The sequence below is a fragment of the Phycodurus eques genome, chromosome 13, assembly GCF_024500275.1.
Source record: "Phycodurus eques isolate BA_2022a chromosome 13, UOR_Pequ_1.1, whole genome shotgun sequence".
NCBI lineage: Eukaryota > Metazoa > Chordata > Actinopteri > Syngnathiformes > Syngnathidae > Phycodurus > Phycodurus eques.
This window is the reverse complement of record NC_084537.1, coordinates 9564863-9591138: the sequence shown is the minus strand read 5'-3', so window position 1 is coordinate 9591138 and position 26276 is coordinate 9564863. Positions and strand designations below refer to the sequence as shown.

General features: G+C 42.7%; 2 protein-coding genes across 4 annotated transcripts; both read right to left on the bottom strand.

The window, feature by feature from the left end:
- Window positions 1–1332: 1332 nt before the first annotated feature.
- LOC133411387 (serotransferrin-like) lies at window positions 1333–11069 on the bottom strand. The gene is made up of 17 exons (XM_061693722.1): window positions 11027–11069; window positions 9700–9851; window positions 8747–8849; window positions 7231–7422; window positions 7031–7160; window positions 6139–6194; window positions 5701–5864; window positions 5388–5541; window positions 5140–5300; window positions 4658–4754; window positions 4557–4577; window positions 4148–4312; window positions 3026–3176; window positions 2100–2167; window positions 1852–2033; window positions 1512–1704; window positions 1333–1386 (listed from the first exon to the last, which is right to left on the bottom strand). The coding sequence occupies exons 1-17, from the start codon at window positions 11067–11069 to the stop codon at window positions 1340–1342; spliced, it is 2079 nt and encodes a 692-aa protein (XP_061549706.1). The 3' UTR covers window positions 1333–1339.
- A 5068-nt stretch (window positions 11070–16137) lies between these two features.
- LOC133411348 (serotransferrin-like) lies at window positions 16138–25718 on the bottom strand. Of its 3 annotated transcripts, XM_061693626.1 has the most exons (17): window positions 25640–25718; window positions 24307–24458; window positions 23441–23543; window positions 21915–22106; window positions 21717–21846; window positions 21057–21112; window positions 20471–20634; window positions 20185–20338; window positions 19948–20108; window positions 19472–19568; window positions 19362–19382; window positions 18954–19118; window positions 18040–18190; window positions 17065–17132; window positions 16814–16995; window positions 16473–16665; window positions 16138–16356 (listed from the first exon to the last, which is right to left on the bottom strand). In XM_061693626.1, the coding sequence occupies exons 1-17, from the start codon at window positions 25680–25682 to the stop codon at window positions 16310–16312; spliced, it is 2079 nt and encodes a 692-aa protein (XP_061549610.1). In that variant the 5' UTR covers window positions 25683–25718; the 3' UTR covers window positions 16138–16309. The 3 variants fall into 3 exon arrangements, with proteins under 3 accessions (XP_061549610.1, XP_061549608.1, XP_061549609.1); XM_061693624.1 differs by having other exon boundaries at window positions 16814–17132; XM_061693625.1 differs by having other exon boundaries at window positions 16814–17132; window positions 24307–24455; window positions 25640–25713.
- Between the last annotated feature and the right edge of the window lie 558 nt (window positions 25719–26276).

Here is a 26276-nt window from a genome sequence, read left to right as displayed (position 1 = left end):
CAAGGCATTAAAAATGCAATAATGTCCTTAACACAACTACTCTGTATCTAAGCTAGACAGCTAGAGTTGCCACATTCCACACAAAGTCATTATTATTGCTTAACTCCAGATGTAGCCTCGCTCTTCCCCCTCATTCATGCACTGTCTTTGGCAGAGTTTTAATTTCTCTCCTTTCCAGTGCATGCCTACCCCTTTCTAAATGTTCCTCCACCAGCTCCCTGCTTTCACAATGTCATCTGCAAACATTATGGTCCATGGGGATTACAGTCTAACCTCATCGGTCAGCCAGTCAATTATTATTGCAAACAGGAAGTGGTTCAGGGTTGATCTAGTCCCACCTCCACCTAAAACTCCTGTCACACACAGCTCACCACTGTTCTGCTGCCCTCATACATATTACTGCCAAATTTGAGCATTTTTCTTTTCACTCCAAATCCGCAAAGGCCAGAATATTGGTTGTCTCCAAAAGATTATACTGAAGAATTATCTTTGATAGTCTGGGCCGACAAGCAAATGAAAAATGTCAATCAGGGAACACACATGCAATGCTGTTGATAATCAGATTGGATGTGAGCAGTTTCTCCCCCTCTGATCAAAGTAAGCAAAAAAACAGATGGGACATCTTCAAAGTTCCAAAATCTATTCTCCCATAAGTCCAAATGTGACCTGGTTTAAGTTGACATCTACAATCTAACCTCATCTGTCAGTCAAGCAGTCATTATTGCAAACAGGAAGGGCTCAGGGCTGATCCCTGATGCAGTCCCACCTCCACCTAAAACTCCTGTCACACATACAGCACCACTGTTCTGCTGCCCTCATACAGGCAAAATGTGACTGGCTTGGACCATCAGATTGGTAAAGCCATTAAAATGATGCTAGTGGTCATGTTGGACTGGTGCACCAGTGTCCTATGCAGAAGTTTGAGTCTAAAAATAGATTGCACACAAATAGAAGTCGCAAGCGGCATGTTGCTCATTGAGTAAAAGAGAGTCTTTACACCATAAATACTCAAGTACGATACATTCAAACTGATGTTCAATTTATACAAAATGTTACCAAGTAAATGTAACTCATTACTACCCACCTTTGCAAGTGTTGTGTTTATAAAAAATCTTAACCACTGAACACCTTATCCACTAGGTTGACAACACTAATGTACTTTTTGGTCATGATTCAGCACAAGATTCTGTAAGGCATTGAAAAGGCTTTATTTGATAGATGAGGTACATGTTAATACAACAGTTTGCAAAATATGTCTCGAACATTGATTTGCAAGTGGCCCGTGAGCATGTTTAGATCAGAGAAAAGACAATGTAGCATGGAAAATATGTTGAGCCGTCTAGTTTGTCTGCTGACAGGTGTGGGATGAGCACAATTTCTCCAGATCTGTGAAAAAGGAGGGAAAAAAAAAAAAAAAAAAAACCTTCACAATGTGACAATTTGTTATAACAGACTACTCCCATATTTCCAGGGTGGTTCAAGTCCTGAAAAAGTCCTAAAGCATCGCAAACCTGGAGTGGCATCGCTGCACTGCCTCAGTGAGGTCATGGTATCCATGTAATCTGGTCCTAAGAAGCTCTTATAAGTAGATCCGCTTGGCACCTCCTGGAGACATTTGGTGGAGTCTTTGAAGAGGAGGTTCTTCTCAGGATCAGAGTTAAACATTTTGAAACCTGGGTCGGTGCCGCTTCTTCCGAATCTGGCCTAGGAATTAAAGTTTGGAGAATGTCACATTAAGGTTACCTGTAAAGATAATGCATTTTTGGGTTGTCCCCAAATTTCACCCAATGTTTCCAACGTTTGAGGGCAAGAATAATTAGGTGAGCTGATGCACTGGATGCATTTCCCTACCTGCTGTTCCTGGAGAATACTGACAATTTGGTTGCGGGTCTCGGGACGAGTCACCACAGCATGTGCAGGGGTGGCTGACAGGTGGCAAGACTCAAAGTCTGTGATGGGCAACGGACCCTTGGAGGGGCAAATGAGCTCATAGTCACTGCTCAAGACAGCTGCTGCCCACACTGGACCCTTACCTGCAATGGAGCACAAATATGATTGTTTTGGTACTGGCAGGTGTGTGTGGTGTCTAAGGTTGTTACCGTCACTGTTTTCCTCAACAATTGTGTGTTTAATGAAGGCCACGTCACCAGCACCCTCAACAAGACATCTGAAAAGGAAAAAAGATCAAGCTTCCATCCTTGAATGCAGCCTTTTCCAACGCTAGACAGTGGAACCCTGTTAAACTGGACCATTGGGACTGAACAGTGTCCAAAAATAGTTTCCATTTGTCACTTAAACTGCCATTGACAAAGTGTTAGTTCCAGAATTAGCACAATGCAGCCAGAGAATGGGAATGACGCATTTACAGTCACATCCAATTCTCAAAGGAATGCCTCCCATACCTTCATGGAGACCATGTTGAATGTGGTGCATTGGCATGGTGGTGAAAAATATTGTGCATAAACTCTGTGCAGAGAGCGCAGCATGAACTAAAGAGTACAAAAGTCTCCAGAACATGCAATTTTTTGTCAGATGTTTGCCTATGGCAACAGATTTAGAACGAGGCACACCAATTCCTCACAGCTCATGAAAGCTACTACGATGAGTGTCACCATTACCAAGCACAACAGTTTGGATGAAATGTGACACTTTCAAACCTTTCAGCTTTTTTTAATTTTTTTTTTAATATAGCAACAATAACTGCTGTACTGGGCATAAGGGCAAAAAAACAAAAACAATTGTACTGTACAGTAATATGGGTGCATATGGCTTCAAAAAAGTGCTTCAATGTAACAATCTGCTATATCGTACCACCCCTCTGATTACTCTATCAAGGTTCCACTGTCTGCTAAGTTTATTTAGTAGATGGGTCTGCTTCAAATTTCTTAACCCCCCATGGACTCAGTTGAGGTACTGTGTTCAAAATCATATTCAGTCAGCTGGGATAGACTCCAGACATTCTAGCTTTAGAAGTAGACTGCCGTTTTCTGAATGATCTTCACAGTTGCATTGTTACAAATCTTACCTAAAGGCCCCAGCATAGCCGTAGTACTTCTCCTCTGAACTGGGTTGGCACTTGAATTTGTCATCCACAGGTTTCCCACTGCCTGCGCACTGAGAGCAGAACAGAGAGCCAGCCGGAGCTCCAGGGGCGCAGCCGCTACTGAAGAACTTGCCTGAAGAAATGGCACAGGGCATGATGTACTTTTGGCAACTTTTTTTAGATTTAGTGTGTAATAAAGTAAATTTGTCCGGGACATTGATACATCGTCACTGGAACTGAAAGTGTATTGCAGTTTTCCCTAGTATGCAGACTACACACCAGTTGTAGTGAGAGTTTGTGGTGTGCCCATCAAGCGAACTCTGACCCTGTACCTGGCATGTTCCCTGCATTAATGCACCCAAAGACTGGTTTCAAAAGGCAGACTGACCTAACTGCAACCAATAAACTGCCCTGGTTTAACATTTAACAAGTGCCACAAGCCAATCAACCTGGTCATCCCAGTCAGCTTTGCAATCAAAACAGTGAGCCCATCTGCAGAGAAAAAAAAAAAGACTGTTGCTGACTGAAGAAATACAGTGCATCTGGCTACCGCTTTGACTTTAAAAAATAAATCACACCAACAGCCTTAGCACTGAAATCCATGCAGCCCGAGTATTATCTTTTTATCTACACACCCTCTGCTAGAACCCCAAGGTTAACAAAGCCCGTTTTTATTCAGAGAACGGCCACAAAAGCCCAAAAAAAAATTTGATTCTGAAGGACCACTTAAACAAATAAATGACAGTACACAAAAGCATGTGATTGTTATTATACCACCCCCTTCCGAGCAATGTCAGCAAAGGCCTGATTATTGGATGTCTCAAAAACAATGATTATCCTGTGGGTGAGTTAAGCTGATTTGTCATATGGGGTCTCCCATTTTGTCAATTATGTTTGAAAGAAAAATGTACCTTGGGGTGTGACTGATTATACACCAGTGTTGACAAAAGGTTTGAAAATGCAGCATTCAAAATATTGCAACACATTTACCTCTCGTATCAACATGGGTTACGTGTGTTAGGCTTCTATTGATTTGACAACAAACCCTATCCCAACAATTGCAAGTTAGAATTTATACAGTCATTCAAATATGGGTCTACTTACTGAACTCGCAGCTGCCCGTCTCCTTGTGGATTTTACCCATGGGAATGTTCCAGCCGGCATTTCTGCCAAAGCCTGTGTGGCAGGACCGCTTCCCCCTCAGGTTGGCCCAGGTCACCCCGGAACCCTTCTTGACCACGGCGACTGCGTAGTAGGACGATGACGAGGCTACACACGCCAATTGGATTTAGATTTTTCTTAAAGAAACCCTCAGAAAATAACTGCAAAAATCATGCATGTTAGAGTCACTGAAAAAGTCACTCTTTGGGTGTGAATGCTCATCTATACTGTACATGCCCGCTGACTGGCTGGCAACCAATCCCAGCTGTACCCGCTTCTCTTAGTCAGCTGGGAAAGAGCCCACCTGAGACCATGGAGGATAAGCAGAATAGGAAAAAGTAGGATTTCTTACCTCCAGATGTGTTGCACTTGGCTGTGGAGATAAGGGGTACAGATGAAACTCATTGAGAAACAATTAGGAACAAAATAAAATTGAATATTCTTTTCCTGTACCTTCATCGTACTGCTCCACCATGGCTGGAACCAGACCGCACTGTCCGGCAGTGTACACCTCCCCCCCATCCACTGCCACTGCATCTGCCTCGTTACTCTAAAGTAAATGAAAGATCTGCTTCAAACCAAAAGGCAGAGTTCCTTGTCATTTCCAGGCATGGGTCTTTGCCTTTCATGCATCATGTTATAATCATGTCCACACAGTTTTGTATCGATGAAACTGGTGCTGGTGATAATTATTCTAACTTTCCATGGGTGTTACTGGGTGAAATGGCTGCCTTCCTGTTCCATTCCAGGTATGGTGCATTAAACTGCATTCTGTGACTAAAGATGCCTATCCAATATGGTGTTGATTGATTGGTGAAAAAACGTTTTTTGCGGCTAATTTTCCAAACTTTCCAGGGGGTGCTACAGAGTGACTTGTGGGTTATAATGCGGACCCTCAAATTGCATAAATTTTCAGAATACACTTGTCATCTTACCATGATCATCTTAAGGCACTCTTCCACACTGGGGGCAGTCTGACACAGAATTTTGTTTTCGCCATCCACCATGCCATTGACACTCCACGTGTCACATTTCCGTGTCTCGCTGTGGCCCACGGAACACCACGTGATGGTGCTGGATCCAGCTGCAGTGATCTCTGGGGGGGGGGGGGGGGAGGAGAAAAAACAAAAAAGACCCAAAATTGTTCAAGTGTTCAGCTGAGTTAGATTGAGTTTGTCATTACCTTTGTTCAGAGAGCGAATGGTGCTCATGTAGCTGGCACCCAAATACAAAAAGGCGTTTGTGTTGGGAGGCAGCCGGACCAGTTTCTGTGTGGAGTCTTTGAACATCAGGTTCTTGGCGGGTGCGTACGCAGTGGAGGAGAACAGGTTGAAGCCCTGTTTTGACAAAGAAACGTGCACAAAAACACATTTCTCAAATCAAGTGCATCTTACCCGATTTAAGCCCCTTCAAGGCAGAGAGAGAAAGAAAAAAAAAAAAAAAAAAAAAAAAAAATTCCACATGAACACATTTCTCAAATCAAGTGTGCATCTTACCTGCACTGTGGTGACGCTTCGCCAGATCAAGTCTGCCAGCGTCAGGTCTTGGCGGGTGACCACAGCATGGGCGGGTACCCTGGCCAGGTGGCATTCTTTGTAGTTGTCAATGGGTGCTCTGGTGTTGTCCACACACAACAGCTCATAGTTGGCCTTCTCGCTGTCTGCAAATATTACATTTGTCCAAATTGACAACTGTTGAGATTTATAGTAATCTTCAAAATACATGAACTATAGCAAAAAAATTACAGCTGGAGGAGCCGACGCAATATATTTTTCATAACCTGAAAGAATTTGGTGGACACCAATCATGACTGACCCATGAAGCAGCATCAAGGATCCATGCTTGAAATTGAACAGGAACGCCGGGTTGCCAATATCTTTCGACATGACTAAGCAATAAAATTGAATCCAAGAGAGTACCTTGAAGGAACTCACCTGGTACAGTCAGATGCTTGACAAACGCCACATCTCCAGCATCTTCTACTAGGCACCTAGTGACAGACGGTTGTTGAGCTTGTTAAATGGTGAGCTGAATGCAAAGAGTGATTCACTGTGTGCCTTACAGACCCACCCACAATGGGTGAAAACTTCAGAAATTGTTTTTATCACTCCCACACACTAATAGTTAACCGTTTCAAGTATTTAGTGCCAGTTGACACCGTCCAAGCTGCAAAGCATGCTTGCTTTAAGCTGTGTCTTGCCAGTTGACTGCTCTAAACTGGTTCAAGTATATCAAGGAACAGAGCTTGTTGAAACTGGCAACTGTCTCAGAACAACCTGTGGAGTTTCCGCAGGGGTCAGTTCTGGGCACCATGTAGTCCACAGGCCTCTTCTAAAGCTGGAACACCAGTTATGAGACATTGCGATTTCCTAGGAATGTTGAAGTGATCATTTGAAAATGTAAACACCGGCAGAGATTTCTAGAAATAGTGTTGCATGTTGATACATCCGTTTCCTAACCATTGTAAGTAATTAATGAGCAGTGTCTTCACATAACATGATTTACAGTAATTTGAGCAAATTTCAGAAGCATCAAGCCAACTGATATTTCAATCAATATCCAAGAGGTCGCTCTTTGTTTCAAAAAGGTTGGTGACCCCTTTTCTCCATCTTAGAGAACCTTGGAGTAATCTCCTGCTGGTGACCAATCAGGACTAAATACAGTGAGGCTGTTTCAGTTTCTTTGCTGTTCTTTCAGGAGAGCTCTGGTACATTTTTGGCCTGCTGTGGAACGAGCTCAAGTAAATTTAGACTGGCCTGCATACTGCCGAAACCCATTAAAACCGCTTAAAAATATGCGATACAGCGAGGTACCCACGGCACTTACTGGAATGCACCGCCATAGTCGTAGTAGGGTTCATTGTGAGACCGTGAGCAGTCTCCCTTGCAGCCTTTGCACAGTTTGGAACCCTTTTCTGCTCCGGGGGCACAGCTCTGAGAGAAGAAGTTACCCACCGCTGCAAATAAATAAAAAGGTTCAAAATAGCTCAACTTCGGTCTATAACTTTAACATGAGACATCACTCACCAGCTTCAATCGTTTGGTCCTCAATGCCTCCCCACTTCAACACACCCAACTTGATCAGAGTTCCAATCGGGATGTTCCAGCCAGCAGATTTTCCCAAACCAGTGTGGCAAGATCTCTTCCCCGCCAGGTCGCGGATACCAAAGTCTGTGCCCTTCTTAACCACGGCGACGGCGTAATAACAGCTATCAGATGCTGAGCACATTGCATAATTAAAAAAAGTTAAAAAGTTGCTGTGCAACCATTTCTCCAGAAAAATGAATGTGGTCAATACCTGCTGATAGAAAATGAATTTGGGTACACAATGATCAGTCTTATTTTGAGTCGGTTTCCTCCTGATCAAAGTCTTCAAAGGTCTGATTGTAAGTCGTCTAAAAGATTGAGCGATTCACCTGTGGTGTGGGTGCATTGATGAATTTTACTCCCTGATGTGCTTAGAAAACACTCGGGACTGACAATCGGGCCAAATTTGAGCATTTGTCTCACTTGCAAACAGCCAGCAAAGGCCTGATTATTGAGTGACTAAACTATTATTGGGAGCAAACCTCTTGTGATGCAGGACGTGTTGGAATGATTTTTTTCCCCTCCCATTCAGAAAATGGTCAGATCAATCAAATGTTAAACAAGGTAATCATTGCTAATCAGCCTAAATCTTGGCATTGTTTTCAACTAGAGATCAAGGCCTCATTGCCCTTTAATATCCTGAGCAATTATTCCACGGTGTGGGAGTGTTTTGAGAGATTTCTCTTCCCATCTATGGGAAAGAAAAATGTTTTACCTGTTCTACATTTCTGACCACAATTCCTAGCTTCTATTATCACTTTTGTATTTTCTGGCCCAGTGGCACCATGCTACCTCATACGTCAGCCTTTGTATTCCAACATCTGGTATGGGGAGGAGACATTCGTCAGCAGTGACAAATGGTTTGTTGTGTCAACAAGCGCGTCAAGACACCATTTATCAGTTATGCAAAATGACCAGAATTCTTTGATTTTAGGTCCTATGCGAACAAAAGCACGCGTTTTAAGCCAAACATGGGTCAAAATGTGGGACACAGATCTCGTCGGTCTGCGATTGAATGCAAAAGGTTTGAAAAAACGACCAGATCAGACCGTGTGTTTGTGATGTAGCTAGTTCATTATTAAATTGTCTGCCCACTGAACTGAATTTCTGGGTTCCATGTGAGCAGGTCCCAGCCCCCAAATCATACAAACGGTTTAAAGTCTACATTTGTTTGCAATAACTATACAATGTAACTGGATGAAACAGCGACGCTTGCAGAGTCTGTCAAAATGTCAATGCTTAGCCACATGAAAGAGCAAAGCCATTTTCAATATTTAAATTAACAGTAGTAGCAGCTGAATTATATCAAATCCATCTCACAATTCTAAGGCAATACCAACTAGAAGAGCTTGAAAAAGGGCCTCACCAACCCAAATTTTTACAAACGGGACAAAAAAAACCAACAATTTGCTGGCATGGGACCTTTACTGGATTGTTGACATTTAGGGTGACTTACTGGCACCATAGTCTTCTGCAATTATGGGATGGAGTTTGAAGTTTTCCAGTCCTGCAGTGTAGACGTCTCCTCCATCCAACGTGATGGCGTCGGCTGTTCCTGCCTGTTCGGAGGACAATGAAAAGTCATCTTATTACTTCTCAGAGCCAGTGTTGCCAACTTGGCATCTTTCACAGCCCTCTAACAACTATTTTTTAAAGAACGCTCACAAACAATCTTAACTTTTGGCATGTACTCTTCTGACCTTCTCAAACTGCAAAAATGCCTAATGTAGGCAAGAGAGTTGTGACTTTTCTCCAATGCATCAGCAAGCCAAAGAAAACTCTAGAATACAAGATCTTACTTTAAGAATCTTAATTCAAACTATTCCATTGGTAGATTAACTTGAGAACAAAATATCTTGTTTTAAAAAATAGCTGCCAATGGAACTCATGAATTGACTTGATAAGATTGTTAAAACAATCTCACCTTGGTCTTGCTGAAAATTTTTTAAAAAGTACAGTACGTTCATGACAATAAAAGGTGATTCTTCACGAGGTAAGATTTAGCATTTTTTTTTTGCAGTGCCCTGTTGCCAATTTAGCAACTAGCCAATTTCCCAGCTCTCTCATAAACCAGTTCTCAAAAGCAACTGGTGACAAATCTTGCAACTTTTGGTGGGTACAACCATTTTCCAAAAAGGTGACTAGCAGCCACTGTAGTTACTTCTGATTGGGCGAGATGTGGCATACCCTGAACTGGTCAGCCAATCACAGGGCACTATTTAATTCACCTAACATGCATGTGGTTGGAATGTGGTAAGCCGGAGCACGCAGAGCAAAACCCATGCAAGCACAGAGAACTTGCACCATTCAAACCCAGAACCTTGGAAGGCGAGGCAGCCATGTCAACCATTCAATACCATGCTGTCGCTTTAAGGAATCCCATTTGAAAACAATGATTTTGATGCTCACATGAATGGCTTCGATGCATCCTTTGGAGTCTGCTTTCTGCACGCAGGAGAACACGGGCGCCTTGGCGGCCAAGTCCGAGCACTTTTGTTGCTCCTTGTCCGACTTGACGCACCACCTGACATGCTCGGTGGGGGCCGACAACGCAGCAGCTACTACAACAAAACAGTTGCGCATATATAGTCCGACAAAGCAAAGCAATTCTGTCACTAGTAGCATATAGCTGTCGGCAAGTGCAGTTTTCACTCATGAGTGAAAACATTTGTCCTACTAGTGTGCAGATATGTTAAACAGTCATGAAATAAGCCATTCACTCGAGTGCACCCTAATTTTGCAACAAATTCTTACAATAGTGATGACAGAGCGTACTAGTAGGCCCACAGCGGCACTAATGGAAAAATAATCACTCGGAAGGTTATTTAAGTGTGCGCTACTCTTGCTAGTGCAATGAATTCTTACTAGCGAGGACAAAGGGCATACTAGTACATTGTCAGATCATTCTGATCAACTTGCTTTCCATACACCTCGTTACTAATGCAGCACACTAGTATGTCAAGTGGCACTAGTAGTGAACCGGTGTTACTAGGAAGTAAAGCAATTTGCTTTTAATATCCATCTTACAGGAAAATACATGTACTTTTTATTTGTATGCTCTTCGACCTCACTTGCAAGACAATTCACAGAACAAGGGCACATGAGTGCCTTACTAGTTGTGAGGCAAAACTACAACCGTTACTAGTACTACTAGTGTATAAATATTTGTTAACAAAGCACGTGACAAGTACCATTAGCATGGTTTTGCCTCACTAGTAACAGGTAGTTTTCCTAATGTGTAGAAACTTCATTCATCCATCTTCCGAGCCGCTTATCCTCACAAGGGTAACGGGAGTGCTGGAGCCTATCCCAGCTATCATCGGGCAGGAGGTGGGGTACACCCTGATCTGGTTGCCAGCCAATCGCAGGGCACAAAAAAAAAAACAAACAAAGAAAAAAACACACACAGTCACACTTACGGGCAATTTAGAGTCTCCAATTAACCTAAAATGCATTTTGGGAAGAAACCGGAGAAAACCCACAAAGGCACGGGGAGAACATGCAAACTCCACAGCAGGGGCCGGGATTTGAAACCCAGTCCTCAGAACTGTGAGGCAGACACTCTAACCAGTCGATCACCGTGCCGCTAGAAACTTCATACACCGGAAAATGTCATTTATAAGCATCATTCTAACAGTGCGCCCTAGTCGTTTTACTAGCAAAGCCAAAGAGCCTACTAGTACACTGATAAAGGCTGGTGAATAAATGCTTTCCATGGACTATCAATTGACTTTACCCAAGTAGCTGAGCAGCAGTAGCGCCGAAAGGAGATGCTTCATGGTGGACGGTCTCCGGGTCAGCAGAGTGAGCTGCAGTCAGAACGTCCTTTTATAGCCACAATTGAGACTGGAAGGGGTGGGAAGAAAAACTAAATAAAAATAAGGGGCACAGTTTCCTCAGGTTTCCCAACTGGGTGCACCTGTGTGTGCTTGGAAGCCGAATTAATCTCTTATACACACACACCATTTTTAACATCCTTTTACCATCTGATTTTTGCCTGCATGCACAATTCCTATTAAGCTAATAAACTATTTCAGACTTTCCCCAAAGGCAACATGAGATTGGACAGCCATTCAACTTTATATTGATTAAAGGCTTAATCTTTTTTGTGGCATGGGGCTTACAGCCCCCTTGCTTACTTGACATTTTTGAATTATCTGCATAGCACATCTGTCGCAGAAAAAGCCAAATTATGCAGTTTGTGTCAAATGGCACATTAGGAGACTGCAACATAAGGACGCCAGATACAAAAAGGGGCAAGATCAATTACAAAAGCTTTTTTTTTTTTTTTTTTTCTCAACCCATACCAAACCACAGGTCGTCAGACACAGTGCTGTCCTCCCTAATTTATGGGGAAAACAAACAACAACATGACTAACAAAGAAACAAGGAATAAATTGGCAACCATACAGCAAACTAAAAGAAACTAAAATAAGAAAAGCTGCACCAGCATGGACCTAAAACAAGCAAGAGTTAGCCAAAAAAAAAACAAAAGGACCTCACCGGTCAACACCTACTTGTTGCTTTTTTTCTGACCGTCAGCTTGACGAGGAGAGAAGACAGACCGCCATCTTCCTCGGCACTCCTTTATATCTTGGCCTCCACCTGAGTGCTAATTGCCCTCAGGTGCTGCAACAAGCATGTAGGTCAAGGAGGGCGCTCCTAGTGGTGGCCACAGGAACTGAGGGAGCGCCATCACGGCTGCATGCAACAGGGAGTTCAACATACACATCTTCATCAATGTTTGGATTCCCGGATTTTAACATTTGATTTATTTCAACAACAGTACGTTTTCTCGGGGCATTCATTTATTGGTATTGATTTACGGTTGAAGTGGAGCCTTCATCCTGTGTTTTTTATTTTTTTTTATTTTTTTCAGTCAAAATACCAATGCAATCAAGTCAAAGCAAATATTTAACGAATTCGATTTATACAGCCGTATTTTTTCCAAGCAACATTCATTTTATGATTGGTTGGAAGTCATCAGGTGTTAGTAAATATTTTAAACCCCAATATTTCAACAGCAACATAAATCTTACATTTCCGAAAGTTACATTAAATCATCCATCCATCCATCCATTTTCTGCGCCGCTTCTCCTCACTAGGGTCGCGGGCGTCCTGGAGCCTATCCCAGCTACACGAGTTTGTGCCTATGCAACAAACAGCAGTTCAGAGTACCCACCCTTTTTTCGAGTCCTTGGAGGGGGTGCTGGAGAGCGCTCCCGCAAGGGACTCCCACGCGGGCAATGACAGTGAGACCTGGAAGGCCGTGATTGGGAGGAACGGCCCCCCCGATCAGAACCCGAGCGGTGTTCTGTTGTTGGACTTCTGTGCTCATCACAGATTGTCCATAACGAACACCATGTTCAAGCATAAGGGTGTCCACACGTGCGCTTGGCACCAGGACATCCTAGGTCGCAGTCCTCTAAGTTAATGATTATTTGCGAAAAACAATCAAGTTTGTCAGTTTGAACGTTAAATAGCTTGTCTTTGTCGTGTATTTAATTAAATATAGGTTGAACATGATTTGCAAATCATTGTATTCTGTTTTTATTTATGTTTCACGCAATGTCCCAACTTCATTGGAATTGGAGTTGTAGAAACTGCTACTTATATGGTTGTTTTCTCAAGTTGGAAGTGGGCTGATATACACATTAAGGCAGACGCCAGACTACACTGTGTAACCCCTGTAAAAGGTACAGCTCTTGGGTTATTTTCCATTGTCTCCAAATTAGTATATTTCATTTAAATGTCTGAATTCCTAATTAGTCAGGTCTGAATTCCTATTGTGAAATATGTTGAGATAACTGTTGTGGTTAAAGTGGTCACTGGATGGCACTTTAGGAATGTGCTCTGCAGCAAATACATACTGTGAGTGTTGCATGTTGGGATTGAAATGATGTTAACCCGATGCTAGCGAGGCCATAATACAAAAGGGGGAGAGGTTTATAGTTTTGGGGAAAAATGTGACTTTGTTTTTTATGTTAATGAGTCAATACACATCTAAAGTTGTTGTCAAAGGGTTCCAAGCCGCTCCGACTGGAGGATTGCTTTTGATTTTGTTTACACGATCGAGGGCTCCAGGGACTGAATTTATTAGCAATGCTACGTTTCTCGTAAGTCTAATGTACAGTTATGACTGCAAATTGTTGAAAAAGGTTATTTGTCTAGCGGAACGGTGGTCGACTGGTTAGAGCGTCAGCCTCACAGTTCTGAGGACCGGGGTTCAAACCCCGCCTGTGTGGAGTTTGCATGTTCTCCACGTGCCTGCGTGGGTTTCCTCCCACATCCCAAACACATGCATGGTAGGATAATTGAAGACTCGAAATTTCCCTTAGGTATGAATGTGAGTTTGTATGTGCTCTGCGATTGGCTGGCAACCAGTTCAGGGTGTACCCCGCCTCCTGCCCGAAGACAGCTGGGATAGAGTCCAGCACGCCCGCGACCCGAGTGAGGAGAAGCGGCTCCGAAAATGGATGGATTGATGGAGTTCTGAGACTTTGATTACAATGTTCCCATATAAGGCCTAGAAGTAATTACTCTGCCATTTCAACACAGGTTGTTTAATGGAGAGGTTAAAATATGCTTATTGTGGGCTAAGGCTGGTGATTTGTATACATTTTGTTTCTTGAATGTTCATTATATGAATGTTTAAATTCATATTTAGGTAATTGGAAAAAATAAATGTAATGTGAATGGAACAAAAGACTCTTGGAAAAAAACATTGAATAGAGAAAAGAGGTTGAAAAACTTGTAACTTGATTTATGAATACTGTCAAAAAATAAAATGATTGTCTGAATAGTTTATCATAACTTTTGTGTATCAGTATTTGAAGTTACATCTGAGTTAAGAGAAACAATATAATACTGGACAGTAAATGTTGATGGATCAGTAAATGATGATGGTAGATTGAGTGCTGGATCTACATTCTGGAGACAGCGGTGATTCCGTCCAGGGTCTCTGTCTGATGCAAGACAGGGTTGGAGGATTCTAAATCATCATCACCATTTTCCTGGAGATTCGTACTTGGACAAAGTTAAGCTAAAAATGCGCAGGAAAAACATGCATACAACATATATACATTCTACCTGGGGAGCATTCACACATTACACACTGACAAATGAACAAATATCGAAATGCAACAGCGGTGAGCTGTGAAGGAACAATTTAGGGGTTGTTTATATTACCGTAATTTCTTGTGTATAATGCGCACACATGTATGATACCGACCCCCAAAGTTGACCTCAAAATTCTGGAAAACTCTTATGTATAATGCATTTTTAAAATGCATGATTTTGCTTCTACCCATATGATCAAAACATGAAGTATTATCTGTATTTTGTTAGTTTTTTTCCAAAGAATTATTCTGAAGTTAAGCACATTATTTGAACACTTAATCATTTTTTTATTTTTTTATTTACTTGGTCTTATTTTGAAATTCACAGCCCAACTTTTTAGTAAATTAGAAAACGCAGTTCTCATATGTTTGATTACCCAGGCATAATTTGTAAGATTGGTACAATTCTTGAAACAAAACATGAAGGACCAGGCGAAACACATTTAATTTTAATGGTTTTCGAATTAAACAGTCAAGCATTTCAGAAAAGCATAATTCAACAAAACGATAAAGAAATTAATGATGGTTGTTGTTCAATCATTTAAAAAAAAAAAAAAAAAAAAAGAATTTCAAATTCTGCCAGGGTATGTAAACTTATGAGCACTACTGTACATATATGCAGTCAAACGAACCCGTCATATTGGAATTAAAGTGTAGGCTGCACTTGTTTCATAACCACTAGATGGCGGCATACATTCATAAAATGTGAAAGTTTTTTCCATTTGCCCCTATACATACGGATAATGCGCACGATTGACTTTATGGGGGGGGGGGGGGGAATGCGCATTATACGAGAAATTACAGTAATTAGAATTGGAATTGTTTTTTGTCGGAAAAAAAAATTAATTTCTGTGTCCAACTGATTACGAACCCATCCCTCGCTCCTTGAGGTGAACCTGATTACACACCAGTGCTACAACTGCATCATCAGGCTCTTTTCCAGTCTGTAAACTCTAGCGCAGCAGTTTCCTGACCCTGCCCAAATAAGTAACTTTGATCGGCCGCCAAAGGCTTTATGTGCAGTCATGTGACTGCCTTGTGTTATCCGATTGGTGAACTCAACACAAGTGGCAAGATTGGACTTGTCCTGTGTCCTATACAGAAGTTTAAGTCGAAAAATAGATGCTGCACGCAGTACAAGTAGTGCCCGGCATGTCGACCATTGTGATGAGTAAATGATTCTTTGCACTATAAATACTCAGTCAAATGTATGGTACATTTAAACGACTGACAAATACATCCACCCATTTACTGCTGCGCTTTAACCTCACTTGGGTCACGGGCGTTCTGGAGCCTAGTCCAGCTAGCTTCGGGAGAGAGGTGGGGTACACCCTGAACTGGTCGCCAGCCAATTGCAGGGGACATCTAAAAGATTTACGCACACATTCACACCCAAGGGCAATTCAGTCTTCCATCAACCCACCATGCAAGTTTTATTTTTTTCTTTTGGGATGAAACCAGAGAAAACCCACGCAGGCACAAGGAGACAATACAAACTCCACACAGCCGGGGCGGGAATTGAACCCGGTCCTCAGACTGTGAGGCAGATGTGCTAACCAGTCAACACCGTGCCACCCTGACAAGTACATCCATCCAAAATGTTACCGAGTAAATGTAATTCATTACTACCCACCTTTGCAAAAACCAAAAGCTGAATCTTATCCAGTATGTTGACTACAACACTAATGTACTTGTTGGTAATGATTCAGAGCAAGATTTTGTAAGGCATTGAAAAGGCTTTATTTGATAAATGAGGTACATGTTAGAAAAACAGTTTGCGAAATAGGTCTTGAATATATGCGTAGGGATAAGTATTGATTTGTAATTGGCGATTGAACATGTTGAGACAGAGACAATACAATGTAGCATCAGAATGCATCATGGAAAAGATGTTGAGCCATCTAGTTTGTCTGCTGACAGGTGTGGGACGTGCACAATTTCTCCAGATCTGTGTGAAAGAGCAAAAAGGGGGGGGGGAAAAGCATTTTTACTATGTGACCATTTCTGTTATAACACACCAATTCCATATTTCCAGGGTGGTTTGAGTCAAAAAGAATCCCAAACCTGGAGTGGCATCGCTGCACTGCCTCAGTGAGGTCATGGCATCCATGTAATCTGGTCCTAAGAAGATCTTATAGTTGGATCCGCTTGGCACCTCCTGGAGACATTTGGTGGAGTCTTTGAAGAGGAGGTTCTTCTCAGGATCAGACTTAAACATTTTGAAACCGGGGTCGCTGCCGCTTGTTCCGAACCTGGCCTAGGAATTAAAGTTTGGAGAATGTGACATTAAGTTGACCTGTAAAGAATGCATTTTTGGGTCATGCCCAGATTTCACCCAATGTTGCCAACTTTTGAGTGCAAGATTAACAATTTGGTGAGACAGCGCACTGGATGCATTTCCCTACCTGCTGTTCCTGGAGAATACTGACAACTTTGTTGCGGGTCTCGGGGCGGGTCACCACAGCATGTGCCGGGGTGGCCGCCAGGTGGCAAGACTCAAAGTCTGTGATGGGCACCGGACCCTTGGAGGGGCAAATGAGCTCATAGTCACTGCTCAAGACATCTGCAGCCCACGCTGGACCCTTACCTGCAATGGAGCACAAATTTGATCGGTTTTGGTACTGGCGGGGGTGTGTGTGATGTCTAAGGTTGTTACCGTCACTGTTTTCCTCAACAATAGTGTGTTTAATGAAGGCCACGTCACCAGCACCCTCAACAAGGCACCTGAAAAGGAAAAAAGATAAGCTTCCATCCTTGAATGCAGCCATTTCCAAACTAAGCCAAGACAGTGGAACCCCAATAAACCGGACCATCGGACTGAACAGTGTCCAAAAATAGTATCCATTTGTCACTTAAACTGCCAGCGGCAAAGTCTGTTAATTCCAGAATTGGCTGTTGCGGCGCAACGCAGTCAGAGAATGAGAGACTCATTTACGGTCAGATCCAATTCCCAAAGGAACGCCTCCAAGCAACCATGTTGAATGCGGGGCATTGGCATGACAGCCATGTCATGGTGAAATCTATTGAGTATAAACTCACAGCAAAGCGTGCGCAACATGGCTGTGTCGCTCACTCTGAAGAGTACAAAAGTCTCTGCAATGTCATTTTTTGTCAAGCGGTTTGCCTTTGGCACACCAAATCCTCATAGCTCATTAAAGAGACTCCTATGACGAGTACTGTACATCAACATCACCATGACCAAGGATGCCAAGTTTGGATAAAATGTGGCAGTTTTGAACATTTACCATAACTGCTGTACTGGGCGCTAAGGCCACAAAAAACTGTACTATACAGTAATATGGGTGCATATGGCCTGGGGGAGGGGAGAAACAAAAAAAGGGCAAAAGTTATATCGTAGGACCCAACCCCTCTTAGTCTGTTCTATCGAGGTTCCACTTTGTCTGCTTAAGTTAATTTCATTCTGTAGATGGGTTGGGGGGGGTGCTGTCTAACTTTTTTTTTTTTTTTTTTTTTAAATTGTCCCCCCCATAAGCGCGACTGCAGCATGGTCTCAGTTGAGGTTCTGTGTTAGAATCATGTTCAGTCAGCTGGGATAGACTCCCGACATTCGAGCTTGAGAAGTAGACTGCCGTTTTCTGAATGCTCTTCATAGTTGCATGAAGAATTTTACCTAAAGGCCCCAGCATAGCCGTAGTACTTCTCCTCTGAACTGGGTTGGCACTTGAATTTGTCATCCACAGGTTTCCCACTGCCTGCGCACTGAGAGCAGAACGGCGAGCCGGCCGGAGCTCCAGGGGCGCAGCCGCTACTGAAGAACTTGCCTGAAGAAATGGCACAGGGCATGATGTACTTTTGGCAACTTTTTTTAGATTTAGTGTGTAATAAAGTAAATTTGTCCGGGACATTGATACATCATCACTGGAACTGAAAGTATATTGCAGTTTTCCCTAGTATGCAGACTACACACCAGTTGTAGTGAGAGTGCCTGGTGTCCCCATCAAGCGAACTCTGACCCTGTAAGAACTGGCGTGTTCCCTGCATCAATGCACCCAAAGACTGGTTTCAAAAGGCAGACTGACCTCACTGCAACCAAGCCCCTGACTCCAGTTTTAGACAATTTTCCCCAGAGTCTCACTTGTTCAGCAAGTACATTGCTATACCCTGCATAGTCCCAAGCAAAAAAAAGGCTATTTTAAGATCCAACCAAACTAGTGTTTTGCTCCAAGGAAGACAATTTTTCAGTTTCACGACACCAATCCAAAGGAAGCCCTGTGCGCTGCCAAAAACCTCAGTCTGCAATTCATGAGTTTGTTTGGGATTAAGGTAGTAATCGCAAATTTGAATATTATACCAACCCCTCCTTTGATTACCCTGTGGGTGCATTATGCCAATTTGTCATATGAGGTGTCCCAATCAAAAGAAAATGTACCTTGGGGTGTTACTGATTATACAGAGATGACAAAAATACAGCATTCAAAATATTTACTTCTCACATCAATATGGTTACACTTTAGTCTACAACAAACTACTGCAACAATTGCAAGTTAGAATTTATACCGTCATTTCAAATATGAGTCTACTTACTGAACTCGCAGCTGCCGGTCTCCTTGTGGATTTTACCCATGGGAATGTTCCAGCCGGCGTTTCTGCCAAAGCCTGTGTGGCAGGACCGCTTCCCCCTCAGGTTGGCCCAGGTCACCCCGGAACCCTTCTTGACCACGGCGACTGCGAAGTAGGACGATGACGAGGCTACACACGCCACAATAGGATTTAGATGGTTTTCTTCACCAAGAAACTCAGAAAATTATGCATGTTAGTCTTTGAACCAGTCATTCATTGTATTGTCCTAGGGTGTGAATGCTTGTCTATATTGTACGTGACCACTGACTGGCAACCAATCCCAGCTGTACCTTCGCTCACCCAGTCAGCTCGGAAAGAGCCCACCTGAGACCCTAATGAGGAACAAGCAGTATAGAAAAATACATTGCTTACCTCCAGATATGCTGCACTTGGCTGTGGGGACAAGAGGTACAAATGTAACTCATTGAGAAACAATTGGGGTAGGTGAGAGAGGAATAATATTGAATATTCTCTTCCTGTACCTTCATCGTACTGCTCCACCATGGCTGGAACCAGACCGCACTGTCCGGCAGTGTACACCTCCCCCCCATCCACTGCCACTGCATCTGCCTCTTTACTCTAAAGTAAATGAAAGATCTGCTTCAAACCCAAAAGGCGGACTTCCTTTTCATTTCCAGGCATGGGTCTTTGCCTTTCATGCATCCTGTTATAATCAACATGTCCACCCAGTTTTGTGTAGATTAAACTGATCTATTTTTTTTATCTTTCCATGGGTGTTACTAGGTGAAATTGCTGCCTTCCTCTTTCATTGCAGGTATGGTGTGTTAAACTGTGCATTCCGTGACTAAAGAGGCCTATCCAATATGGGGTTGGTTGGTGAAAAACGTTTTCTGCGGCTAATTTTAAAAATTTTCCAGGGGGTGCTATAGAGTGACTTGTGGGTTATAATGCGGACCCTTAAATTGCATAAATTTTCAGAATAAATTTGTCCTTTTACCATGATCATCTTAAGGCACTCTTCCACACTGGGGGCAGTCTGACACAGAATTTTGTTTTCGCCATCCACCATGCCATTGACACTCCATGTGTCACATTTCCGTGTCTCGCTGTGGCCCACGGAACACCACGTGATAGCGCTGGATCCAGCTGCAGTGATCTCTGGGGGGAGGAGAAAAACAAAAAAGACCCAAAAATGCTCAAGTGTTCAGCTGAGTTAGATTGAGTTTGTCGTTACCTTTGTTCAGAGAGCGAATGGTGCTCATGTAGCTGGCACCCAAATACAAAAAGGAGTTTGTGTTGGGAGGCAGCCGGACCAGTTTCTGTGTGGAGTCTTTGAACATCAGGTTCTTGGCGGGTGCGTACGCAGCAGAGGAGAACAGGTTGAAGCCCTGTTTTGACAAAGAAATGTGCACAAAAAACCTCTCAAATCAAGTGTGCATCTTACCGGATTTAAGCCCCTCCAAGGCAGAAAAGAAAAAATTGCACACGAACACATTTCTCAAATCAAGTGTGCATCTTACCTGCACTGTGGTGACGCTTCGCCAGATCAAGTCTGCCAGCGCCGGGTCTTGGCGGGTGACCACAGCATGGGCGGGTACCCTGGCCAGGTGGCATTCTTTGTAGTTGTCAATGGGTGCTCTGGTGTTGTCCACACATAACAGCTCATAGTTGGCCTTCTCGCTGTCTGCAAATAAATACATTTGTCCAAATTGACAACTGTTGAGATTAATAGTAATCTTCAAAATACATGAACTATCGCAAAAAAATACAGCTGGAGGAGCCGACGCAAGGGCCCTCACAACCACCCTCCAAATGATTGTGACTGACACCTACATGGGGGGGGAGAAAAAAATAAAATAATCCAATTCATCATCACCCATCTGTAGAGCATACCCACTTTTGATTGTGGCTCATTTGGGAGAATGAGGATTCTTTAATATATTTTTCATAACCTGAAAGAATTTGGTGGACACCAATCATGACTGACCCATGAAGCAGCATCAAGGATCCATGCTTGAAATTGAACAGGAACGCCGGGTTGCCAATATCTTTCGACATGACCAAGCAATAAAATTGAATCTAAGAGAGTACCTTGAAGGAACTCACCTGGTACAGTCAGATGCTTGACAAACGCCACATCTCCAGCATCTGCGACTAGGCACCTAGTGACAGACGGTTGTTGAGCTTGTTAAATAGTGAGCTGAATGCAAAGAGTGAGTCACGGTGTGCCTTACAGACCCACCCACAATGGTTGAAAACTTTAGAAGATTGTTTTATCCCTCCCACACACTAATAGATTTAAACAAAACTGTTTCAAGTATTTAGTGCCAGTTGACACTGTCCAAGCTGCAAAGCATGCTTGCTTTAAGCTGTGTCTTGTCAGTTGACTGCTCTAAACTGGTTCAAGTATATCAAGGAACAGAGCTTGTTGAAACTGGCAACGGTCTCAGAACAACCTGTGGGGTTTCTGCAGGGGTCAGTTCTGACCTCAATCAATATCCAAGAGGTAGCTCTTTGTTTCAAATAGGTTGGTGACCCCTTTTCTCCATCTTTGAGAACCTCGGAGTAATCTCCTGATGGTGACCAGTCAGGACTAAATACAGTGAGGCTGTTTCAGTTTCTTTGCTGTTCTTTCAGGAGAGCTCTGGTACATTTTTGGCCTGCTGTGGAACTAGCTCCATTAAATTTGGACTGGCCTGCATACTGCCTAAATCCATTAAAACTGTTTAAAAACATGCGATACAGCGAGGTACCCACTGCACTTACTGGAATGCACCGCCATAGTCGTAGTAGGGTTCATCGTGAGACCGTGAGCAGTCTTCCTTGCAGCCTTTGCACAGTTTGGAACCCTTTTCTGCTCCGGGGGCACAGCTCCGAGAGAAGAAGTTACCCACCGCTGCAAATAAATAAAAAAGTTCAAAATAGCAACTTAGGTCTATAACTTTAACACGAGACATCACTCACCAGCTTCAATCGTTTGGTCCTCAATGCCTCCCCACTTCAACACACCCAACTTGATCAGAGTTCCAATCGGGATGTTCCAGCCAGCAGATTTTCCCAAACCAGTGTGGCAAGATCTCTTCCCCGCCAGGTCGCGGATACCAAAGTCTGTGCCCTTCTTAACCACGGCGACGGCGTAATAACAGCTATCAGATGCTGAGCACATTGCACAATTAAAAAAAGTTAAGTTGCTGTGCAACTATTTCTCCAGAAAAATGAATGTTTTCAATACCTGCTGATAGAAAATGAATTTGGGTACACAATGATCAGTCTTATTTTGAGTCTGTTTCCTCCTGATCAAAGTCTTCAAAGGTCTGATTGTAAGTCGTCTAAAAGATTGAGCGATTCACCTGTGGTGTGGGTGCATTGATGAATTTTACTCCCTGATGTGCTTAGAAAACGCTCGGGACTGGCAATCGGGCCAAATTTGAGCATTTGTCTCACTTGCAAACAGCCAGCAAAGGCCTGATTATTGAGTGACTCAACTATTATTCAGAGCAATCATCTTGTGATGCAAGATGTGTTGGCATGATTTTTTCCCCCCCTCCCATTTAGAAAATGGTCAGATCAAGCAAATGTTAAACAAGTTAATCATTTCCAATCAGCCTAAATTTTAGCATTGTTTTCAACTCGAGATCAAGGCCTCATTGCCCTTTAATATCCTGAGCAATTATTCCACGGTGTGGGAGTGTTTTGAGAGATTTCACTTCCCATCTATGGGAAAGAAAAGTGTTTTTCCCATTCTACATTCTGACCACAATTCCTAGCTTCTATTACCACTCATTGTATTTTCTGGCCCTGTGGCACCATGCTACTTCATAGGTCAGCCTTTGTATATGTATCTGATTTGGGGAGGAGACATTTGTCAGCAGTGATAACTGGTTGTATGTTGTGTCAATCGCATCAAGACACCATTTATCAGTTGTGCAAAATGACCAGAATTCTTTGATTTAAGGTCCTATGCGAACAAAAGCAATTGAGTGTTTAAAGTCAAACATGGGTCAAAATGAGGGACACAGATGTAGTCGGTCTGCGATTGAATGCAAAAGGTTTGAAAAATCAGACCGTGTGTTTGTGATGTAGCGATTTAATTATTATATCTGCCCATTGAACTGAATTTCTGGGTTGCATGTGAGCAGGTCTCAGGCCCCAAATCATACAAACGTTTTAAAGTCTACATTTGTTTGAAATAACTATACAATGTAACTGGATGAAACAGCGACGCTTGCAGTCTTTGTCAAAATGTCAATGCTTGGCCACCACAACCCACATGAAAGAGCAAAGCCATTTTCAAAATTTTAATTAACAGTAGCAGTAACAGCTGAATAGCAAATCCATCTAAAAATTCTGAGGCAATGCCAACTAGAAGAGCTTGAAAAATGGCCTCACCAAACCAAATTCTTACAAACAAATGGGTGGGGGGGGGGGGGGGAAGAATTGGCTGGCATGGGACCTTTAATGGATTGTTGACATTGTTTAGGGTGACTTACCAGCACCATAGTCTTCTGCAATTATGGGATGGAGTTTGAAGTTTTCCAGTCCTGCAGTGTAGACGTCTCCTCCATCCAACGTGATGGCGTCGGCTGTTCCTGCCTGTTCGGAGGACAATGAAAAGTCATCTTATTAGCAACTTCTCAGAGCCAGTGTTGCCAACTTTCACAGCCCTCTAACAACTTTTTTTTTTTTAAAACGCTTGCAAACAATCTTAACTTTTGGCATGTACTCTTCTGACCTTCTCAAACTGCAAAAATGCCTAAGCTTACCTACTGTTCACAAGAGTTGTGACTTTTTCTAACTCATCAGCAAGACAAAACTTTTTAGAATACAAAATCTTGTTTTAAGAAATATCTGCCAAAGGAACAAGAATTGACTATAAGATTGTTAAAACAATCTTACCTTGGTCTTGCTGAAAATGTTTAAATAAGTACAGTACGTTCATGACAATAAAAGGTGATTCTTCTTCACTTGGTAAGATTTTGCATTTTTTTGCAGTGCCCTGTTGCCAATTTAGCAACTTTAGCCAATTTCCCATCTCTCTCACAACCAGTTCTCAAAAGCAACTGGTGACAAATCTTGCAACTTTGTGGGTACAACCATTTTCCAAAAAGGTGACGAGCAGCCACTGTAGTTACTTCTGACTTGGTGAGATGTGGCATACCCTGAACTTTTCAGCCAATCACAGGGCACTATTTAATTCACCTAACATGCATGTGGTTGGAATGTGACAAGCCGGAGAACGCAGACAAAAACCCATTCAAATCCAGAACCTTGGAAGGCGAGGCAGCCGTGTCAATCACTCCATACCATGCTGTCGCTTTAAGAAATCCCATTTGAAAACAATGATTTTGATGCTCACATGAATGGCTTCGATGCATCCTTTGGAGTCTGCTTTCTGCACGCAGAAGAACACGGGCGCCTTGGCGGCCAAGTCCGAGCACTTTTGTTGCTCCTTGTCCGACTTGACGCACCACCTGACATGCTCGGTGGGGGCCGACAACACAGCAGCTACTACAACAAGGGGGGTTGTTGAGCATAGAGTATGACAAAGTGTTCATTCAACTTTGGAAAAACTGATTCCTTATAGAGTCTTGGTAGGTCAACTTGAAACATTTTTCCACCACTGAACGTTTCTGCACACTCGTCGGACATCTCCAAGCACTAGAGATCCGCAAGATCAGTTTCAAAAATGTTACAAGCCCTCCCTCTACTGGTACATGACATTGAATTAAGTTCCAATTGAAAAATATTAGCAGCATTTGAGTACATTTTAATTTACCTCAAGTAGAATTTTACATAAATTTTTACTTCCTACATTGAAGCACAGCGCGAGAGGCAAGTATTTTTTGCTCAAAATTTGACAAGCGCTGTGCTAGGTGCTGACGAACAATTATGTCACTAGTAGCATGCAGCTGTCTGCTCGTGTAGTTTTCACTCGTGAAAACTGCTGTCCTAGTCGTGTGCAGAAATGTGAAACAGTCGAAATACATTCGCTCTAGTGCACCCTAGTTTTCCACCGAATTGTCTTACAATAGTGACGACAGAGCGTAGTAGTAGGCCAAAAGTGGCACTAATGGAAAAACATTACGAGAAAGGTTATTTTAGTATATGCAACGAATTACTAGTGAGAAGTGTGTACTCTTACATTGAGCTTAAGCTGACTAAAGGATCAAAATCATCAAGTTGCTTTCCATACATGCCGACTAGTTGAGCCTCAGTGTTACTCATGCAGCACACTAGTTTATGCCAAAGTTTTGTACACTAGTATGCCAAGTGGCACGAGAAGTGAAAAGGTTAATAGTATAGCAATTTGCTTTTAATATGCATCTTACAGTAAAATCCATGTACTTTTTACTAGTATGCTCTTTGACAATTCACAGAAGGGCATACGAGTGCCTGACTCGTAGTGAGGCAAAACTGCAATAGTTGACAACTGTTACTAGTACTACTAGTGTATAAAGAGTTAACATATTGCATGTGACTAGAACCATGAGTGCAGTTTTGCCTCACTAGTGACAGGTAGTTCTACTCTTATGAAGAAATGTCATACAGTGGAATTTTTTTTTTTTTACTTGCATGAGTTATTCTAACAGTGCGCCCTCGTCCTAGTACCAGTAAGACCGAAGAGCCTACTAGCACATGGATGAAGGCTGGCGAATAAATGCTTTCCATGTGTCATCGATTGAGTTTACCCAAGTAGCTGAGCAGCAGTAGCGCCGAAAAGAGATGCTTCATGGTGGACGGTCTCCGGGTCAGCAGAGTGAGCTGCAGTCAGAGCGTCCTTTTATAGCCACACTTGAGACTGGATTGGGGGAGGGGGAAGAGATAAAGGAGAGAGAGAGAGAACAAAAAAAAAAAAACAAGATAAATTGCACAATTTGCTCAGGTTTCCCAACTGGGTGCACCTTTGTGTGCTTTGGAAGCAGACTTAAACACACTCACTTTAACATATCCTTTGTCTCCTGATTTTTGCTGCATGCACAATATGAAGCTCATCAAAACTTATTTCAAACTGTCCCCAAAAGGAAACATGAAATTTGATATTGATTATAAAGGCTCTCTTATTTTTTATTTTTTTGTAGGGGGTTTACAGCCCCCTTGCTTAATTGACATTTTTGAATGACCTACATTGCACACATCTGTCACAAAAACCGCAGAAAAAGCCAAATTCCGCAGTTTGTGTAAAAATGGCACATTAGGAGACTGCAAAACAAGGACCCCAGATACAAAAAGGGGTGAGACCAGCGACAAGCTTTATTTTGTCCAGCGCCCCCCACCAAAAAAAAATAGTGACAAATGGAGTCAACACTAGACCAACAAAAACTGGTC